Raw genomic sequence first — 6,440 nt, 5'->3', positions numbered from 1 at the left:
CATTGGAAGAATCTCTTCTGTCTGCGAGATCGTAGAAGAAATCGCAAGAATTACTTCGCATCCTTCGATTCGACGATCCAAGCATATTAATAAACGTTTATATCGCCAATAATCGGCGACCCTCGACCTTCGATAGGAAAAAAACTCGCTACGGTGCTCTGAAATCTTTCTCGCGATTCTGGAACCTGATGAGTCACTCTCTTTAAAGACGGAATTAGGAATGCTGAAGCATTTAGGGCTGATCATTAATTGTATTATACATTGTACAGTATTTATAAATATAGTCCGAGCAGGAACTGTCATGTCCGTCGTCACTCAATGTAAACGACGGTTTAAAGTCGCGAAGCTTTCCTATATTTAACTCCGAGAGATTTGGCTCGTCGAACAAATTCTGACCGCTTCGCGTTCCTTGTTTTTCATTGCACAACGGTCAAACGATGACGACGGGATCACCTATGCGAGAAATGTCATTAGAGTACGTGGATTGTCGAGGAAAAAAAAATTCACGAATGCGATATCACTGCATGCCCAAAGAAATCAAAACAAGAATGGTATTAAGGTTTACTTCTTGATGGTCGCAATTCGGACAAACGCTCGTATACTTGTCATATTTTCCTACTTTTTATTTCTCCTTACGGCATTTGCCACAACAAGCATCTGCCTGCTTTTCTAGTTCCGATGGCTTATGATTCGGTGTCCAAGGTCCGAGACTGGCCGAAGCATAGAAGTCCATGGGGTATGGCTTCTCTTCATCCAATTCTGCTAACTTTAAAGCTACGGCACCTTCGTACGGAGTTAATAAAGGCTTCTCAAAGGCAGTTCCCCAATCTATGCTTAGTCTTGGACACGCTATCTGAGACATAACATGAAAATTGGGTACAATTAAATATTAAAAATATTTGCTTAAGTTTAGTTTGCCAGTCGACTGGCAATAACTAAGCGTACCTGTATGAATGCATCCACGTTACGAAAGAGATTCATTTTGTCAGGAAAGATTTCAGATATCAGGATGAAAACGTCATCCTTTCCTAGATTTTTTATCCTGTTGTGCAGGTTTTGCAAAACGTTAGGATTCCCTTGTCTCCCCAATGTTCCCAGGACCAACCCAAACTTTTTGGCATTCTTGGCTATTTCTATAGCAGATTTTCGGGTTGCCCTCATTACCGGATGATCATAGAACTCTTCGGTTAACTTTTTCTCATATGGATCATACCGGAAGGCTCGTAGATCAGGATTCGCTATCATAGCTGCTTCAAGGTGGAAACGACCGTCTCCTAAATAAACCAGAGCGTCTGCACAACGAATTTGTGGAGCCGTACATCCTAAAATCTTTAAAAATGTTAGATTATCCCTTTGATAAACGGATACACATTTGTAGGTACAGTAAAAAAAGGAGTTATCTCGAACATACCTCACCAGGACTTAAGGGTTTACTTTGAGGCACTGTAGTTTCATAACCAATTTTTCTCATCTCGGCTGCAATCGCTTGCAAAGTACCGGCGAACTGTATCGTACTTACAAGTGCCACCCTTGTTGTAATAGGCAGCGTGGCTTTTAAGCACTCTATGCAATGAGCTGCATCGATCTTTATATCAACAAATATATACAACACTTTTATTTCAGCAGTTCGGTCAATGGGCACTAGGCACGAATGTCCGTAATGGATCAAGAGATCAACATTTAACGCGTGTGCCACATAATCGTCGATACAACATGCACCTGAAATAACCAGAATACCATAAAAAATTTAAATTATGTATAGCTGTAACTCTTCTAACTAAACCATAGGGATTTTACCATAAGCGACATCCCCCATGATAACAGTTTCAGCAGTGGTAAATTCCTCGATGATGTCAGCAATAGTCGTAGAGTACATCAAGAGCCCTTCGGGCATCTGAAGAGCCACGCGTTTTGCTTTGATTTCCTTGATTCGCCATATGGTTTTATGTATCTCAAAATTGTAGTTCTCAGGTAGAACTGCAATAGCTGCGTTTAACAATGGATCGTTTAACAATTCTTGCGGAATTTTATTCACCTTTACTGGTGCCTTGAATACTTTTCTAACTGGCTTCGCCTTGACGATCACAACAGAATTGTCCTGTTCACTCATAATTACGCGTTGATTGCACGTGCTACTCCACTGGCTTTGTCAAATTTCGACAACAAATCAAACAAACGTTATCGTACTTTTGACATTTCGACTAAAAATATTTATTGTCTAGAACTTCCACTTTTGTTCGTTCCCGAGAGACAAGAAACACGCTCTATTGGCAATTGAAAGAACTACTCGTCACTATATACAGATCCCTATTTTGCCGATATTCTAAAGTTACCATTCTGTTCTACCGAAGTCGCTACGTATCAGAGAAAAAAATAACTACACGATCAGGTCAATGACAAACAGGATATTTTAAGTTTCTTTATTTCTTCATTTACATACGCTCACTTCGTTTTACTTCCTTAACCTGCAGACCTGCATAAATGAAAAATTTAAATTAATGGTTTTGTCTTAATTTCCAGTTATTCTGCTGAAGACTTTGAATGCAACCATAACGAGAGGTAAGAACTAGATTTACCTGGAGGCAACGACTGTTTCAGTTTCTCCGCCTTTTCCTTATCCGTAATGACAAGAGTGTAAAGGAACCGTGAACAGCGTACTTTGAATTTCACATTCTCAGCATTTTTCTTTATCTTGACAGCTAAATAAATCATAAAAATATAATTGGATAAATGATTCAAACCAAGATCGTTACAATATCTGACGTTCTTGACAACAATTCTTAAATACAGTTAAACAAAAAATACTTACATTTAGCATCCTTCCTCCGCGCCTTCAACAGGAAGTCCTTGATTTCCTTGATTTCACGGGGCTACAAAAACAAAGTTAGATTTAGTAAAAAATATTTGGTGATACAGTCGACAGACACATTTGAACTATTCTTACCATTTTTTCTTTATGCTTGCTCTTGGATGGACAACTGCAAAAAAAATAAAGGGTAAAATTAATAAAATCTCATTCCTCTTTTTTCAATGACATACCATCGCCTGTTGGCGCGTTGGAGTTTTGAGGTTAAGCACATGTCACACAAATAAAGTACAATTATTTTTATATAAACAAATATCAAATTCTCATTGTACACATTGATTTAGAGAAGAGGAAGATACCAATGCTTTAATTAGCGAAGTGCAGGTTTTGAGTTCGTAGTTCAAAAAAACGAATAAGGGACACAACATAACCTCAATTACCATTCTCCAAGTTCGCCAAGTTTCGTTTTACATTTATTCGTATACAATAATCAGCACTTAAGTTGAACACTATCACTCAAAGGTTTTAGATAATCTATTTGTAAGGAAGGCTGCAAACATTATTTACTTACACGTCGCTAAAACGGTGCAACGATGCAACAGGCTCGAAGCACAAATGGGAAAAGGTACGATGGCGTAAGTAACAGTAGGGCAAAGAGAGGTTATAGAAGTGGGGATAACGTTTTATTAGAGGCTACATTTCTAGTTTCAAGCGTGGCCACGAACGTCGCTGACATCTACGAATATACAAGACATCGCGACCTGAATATTTGCATAAACAACCTTTATGTAATATATTCAGAAATCAAACATCCATTTCAGTAAAACAATAAAAACGATTTTTCAATCAGAAAAATCAATCGTACAATTCAGTACGAATTGGTTTGGACATAAAATAAATTGTACCTTAAAAATTGTACGTAACGCTTATCTCGATTAGGTTTTCATTTTTTATATAGTGATTTTGAGTCCTAACATATATTACTGGCAGTTAAAAATTAGTATTTATTGCATAATCAGGAATTCTTTCGTATTGAAATATTTGGTGGCCCTTAAAAGGGCCGTTTTGAAAATCGTCAGCTCACTTCGAGCTGGTATATTTGGTGACAGCTTTCGTCCCCTCACTGACGGCGTGCTTTGCAAGTTCACCAGGCAACAACAGCCTTACAGCGGTCTGAATCTCCCGAGAGGTGATCGTAGATCGCTTGTTGTAATGAGCTAAACGAGAAGCCTCGGCTGCAATGCGTTCGAAGATGTCGTTGACAAAGCTGTTCATGATGCTCATGGCCTTGCTGGAAACGCCAGTATCGGGATGAACTTGTTTCAAAACCTTGTAGATGTAAATGGCGTAACTCTCTTTCCTCTTCCTCTTCTTTTTCTTATCAGTCTTGCTGATGTTTTTCTGGGCCTTCCCAGCCTTTTTCACAGCCTTTCCACTAGTCTTAGGCGGCATTTCTGCGATTCAAATGGATACAGAGATAACCTCTACTAAATGCTTTCAGGACAAGCTCGAGAAGTCGAATGAAGTCAAATCGCTGCGACGCCCGTATTTATGCCCTCACGACGGAGAGCGCCGCACCAATCAGAGAGCGAGGCTTCCCCCACTCCGTGACCATCAACTCTTCTCCCACCACGACGCCATTATACATCGAACCCCACGGGTTTTCACGGTGCAACGCATGTATGGCAAAATTATTTGAATGTCAAAAGCTGACAATTTTTAAGTCCGTCATTAAAAGACCCAAAAACCAATTCTACTTAAAGTTCATATGGCAGGTAAATAAACATTTCCGATTGATAACATAGATAGTCGACAATCTCTAAAGACATCGTTTGAGATCCAAGCATAATCTCATTTAAAGTTAGATAAACAGACCAATAGATAAACATTATCTATTTAGTAGAGTAAATAGGGGAAAGAAAGTCTAACGTAACTACGCAAATTTTTCCTTCGCATTTTACACAACTACGCTATGAAATTCCTTATTAGAGGATGAATAATAAATTAACGAGGGCACGATTAACGGTGAAACTATTTCATAACTAGTAAAATAGTATTCTGCCATGGTGAACACTGTCTCGATTAAAGAGATTAATCGATATTTTATGCCCAGCATATTGCTTTGTAAATTTACTGTACATGTTAAATAAATTCCTTCCTTTATATTTCATTTCTGCTTCCCTGAAAAATGTTCAGCATCATTTCATTCTCTTCATGTAAGAACAATACCTGTAAAGTATGAAGGGTATGGGATTTTTTTTTTTCAGAGGTATATTTGCAAAATGAAAGTGTTTTACGTAAGATCTTATTGGTGGCCCTGAAAAGGGCCATTGGAACGTGTGAAGTTGAAAATCGTTATCAATTTTCACTTCTTGGCAGCAGCGGCTTTCTTTGGGGCTGCTTTCGGCTTGGCGGGAGCTTTTTTGGGCCTCGGTGCCTTAGGTTTCTTCATGGGGGATTTTGTGGCCTTACTCTTGGTCGGAGTTGCTTTCGCCTTCTTCGGCTTTGCAATCGGACTTTTAGGTGCTTTCCTCTTCTCCACGGTTTTCTTTGCCACTGCTGGTTTTTTCACTGCAGCTGGCTTCTTGACGACGGTCGCTTTCTTGGGAGACGCCTTGACAACGGGAGCCTTGGGTTTTGCGGTTTCAGATTTTGCAGCCAATTTAAATGATCCCGTTGCACCCTTTCCCTTGGTTTGAATCAAGGTTCCGCTAGTCACGGCAGCCTTTAGATATTTCTTTATAAAGGGCGACTGCTTGTCCAGGTCCAGCTTGTACGTTGTGGCGATATACTTCTTGATGGCCTGAAAAGAGGAACCACCACGCTCCTGCAGGTTTGTGATAGCAGCGTTGACCATTTCCGATGTCGGAGGGTGAGACGGCGTCGTTCTTGGCTTTTTCGACCTCGGTACTGCCGCTTTCTTCGGAGTAGCCTGAACTGCCGGGCTGTTTGTTCCGGCCGACATTACAGCTGGTGATGCGGACTTATCTGCCATACTTTTCAAAAACAACCTTCCTTTGCTTCCTTTACAGCCTCGAATATCTCGAACGCTATGGACGGTCTGATTCGAAGTGAACTCGAAAATTATCCGCCGCCGCCGAAAATTGCGACTAGATGCCAGAGCGCGGACCATGGAGAGAGACCCCTCCGGTCTTGCGCCTCGAGCGCCGCGCCACGTGCCTACCGCTCGGTACGTGATTTTCAGCTTTTGGAATTATTTAACCTCGCTATTTTATTTATAAGACCTCAATGGCATCGGTTTTATGTTAAGGAAGGTTTATACTTTCCGATAAAATTTACTTCCCTGGAGGAAATACCTCGTGAGACTGAATATACGTCATGTTCTCGACGCCGTACGCGGGGCTAGATTGCACTTTCGTCGAAGAAACGTTAAAATTAGTGAAAATCGAAGTATTCCTTTCTTTTTGACTTGATGTACCGAAAACAGTGATAATAAAGTACGTAAAAGTGAAAATTGGCTCGAGATCGAACTACGAGGAGGTATTTTAAAAGAGGGATCTTCTTCGCCTTCAGCTCGTCGTCCTACGATTAGTGCGTGAGAACGGCAACTTTCCTCTGTTACAATAATTCGTTTATAAGTTTATAAATACTTCTTTCTGTTGTTAACCTTAAT

General features: G+C 40.1%; 4 protein-coding genes across 4 annotated transcripts; all 4 read right to left on the bottom strand.

The window, feature by feature from the left end:
- Positions 1 to 33: 33 nt before the first annotated feature.
- Positions 34 to 2,347, bottom strand: LOC105701682 (2-(3-amino-3-carboxypropyl)histidine synthase subunit 1). Its single transcript, XM_012428624.2, has 5 exons — positions 1,798 to 2,347; positions 1,412 to 1,719; positions 946 to 1,329; positions 620 to 853; positions 34 to 453 (listed from the first exon to the last, which is right to left on the bottom strand). Exons 1-4 carry the CDS (start codon positions 2,108 to 2,110, stop codon positions 623 to 625), a joined length of 1,236 nt encoding a protein of 411 aa, XP_012284047.1. The 5' UTR covers positions 2,111 to 2,347; the 3' UTR covers positions 34 to 453; positions 620 to 622.
- A 43-nt stretch (positions 2,348 to 2,390) lies between these two features.
- On the bottom strand, positions 2,391 to 3,471 carry LOC105701689 (60S ribosomal protein L38). Its single transcript, XM_012428632.1, has 5 exons — positions 3,378 to 3,471; positions 2,945 to 2,978; positions 2,810 to 2,870; positions 2,577 to 2,699; positions 2,391 to 2,473 (listed from the first exon to the last, which is right to left on the bottom strand). The coding sequence occupies exons 2-5, from the start codon at positions 2,945 to 2,947 to the stop codon at positions 2,433 to 2,435; spliced, it is 228 nt and encodes a 75-aa protein (XP_012284055.1). The 5' UTR covers positions 2,948 to 2,978; positions 3,378 to 3,471; the 3' UTR covers positions 2,391 to 2,432.
- Positions 3,472 to 3,696: 225 nt separating this feature from the next.
- On the bottom strand, positions 3,697 to 4,850 carry LOC105701687 (histone H2B). The gene has a single exon (XM_012428628.2). It carries the CDS (start codon positions 4,256 to 4,258, stop codon positions 3,887 to 3,889), a length of 372 nt encoding a protein of 123 aa, XP_012284051.1. The 5' UTR covers positions 4,259 to 4,850; the 3' UTR covers positions 3,697 to 3,886.
- Positions 4,851 to 5,071: 221 nt separating this feature from the next.
- LOC105701684 (histone H1-like) lies at positions 5,072 to 5,849 on the bottom strand. Its single transcript, XM_012428626.1, has one exon. The coding sequence runs from the start codon at positions 5,799 to 5,801 to the stop codon at positions 5,172 to 5,174; it is 630 nt and encodes a 209-aa protein (XP_012284049.1). The 5' UTR covers positions 5,802 to 5,849; the 3' UTR covers positions 5,072 to 5,171.
- Between the last annotated feature and the right edge of the window lie 591 nt (positions 5,850 to 6,440).

This window comes from Orussus abietinus, unplaced genomic scaffold, assembly GCF_000612105.2.
Source record: "Orussus abietinus isolate OABI.00-Male unplaced genomic scaffold, Oabi_2.0 scaffold24, whole genome shotgun sequence".
Taxonomy (NCBI): Eukaryota; Metazoa; Arthropoda; class Insecta; order Hymenoptera; family Orussidae; genus Orussus; species Orussus abietinus.
Note: the sequence above shows the minus strand (reverse complement) of the source record. Positions and strands in the feature narration are given on the sequence as shown.

Coding starts and splice junctions, on each gene's coding strand:
- LOC105701682 (XM_012428624.2), bottom strand. CDS start 2,110: ATGAGTGAACAGGACAATTCTGTTGTGATCGTCAAGGCGAAGCCAGTT. Junction 1,720..1,797: donor CATGGGGGATGTCGCTTATG/GTAAAATCCCTA, acceptor TGGTTATTTCAG/GTGCATGTTGTATCGACGAT. Junction 1,330..1,411: donor AACCCTTAAGTCCTGGTGAG/GTATGTTCGAGA, acceptor ACATTTTTAAAG/ATTTTAGGATGTACGGCTCC.
- LOC105701689 (XM_012428632.1), bottom strand. Junction 2,700..2,809: donor GCGGAGGAAGGATGCTAAAT/GTAAGTATTTTT, acceptor TGATTTATTTAG/CTGTCAAGATAAAGAAAAAT. Junction 2,474..2,576: donor GAAACAGTCGTTGCCTCCAG/GTAAATCTAGTT, acceptor TCATTTATGCAG/GTCTGCAGGTTAAGGAAGTA.
- LOC105701687 (XM_012428628.2), bottom strand. CDS start 4,258: ATGCCGCCTAAGACTAGTGGAAAGGCTGTGAAAAAGGCTGGGAAGGCC.
- LOC105701684 (XM_012428626.1), bottom strand. CDS start 5,801: ATGGCAGATAAGTCCGCATCACCAGCTGTAATGTCGGCCGGAACAAAC.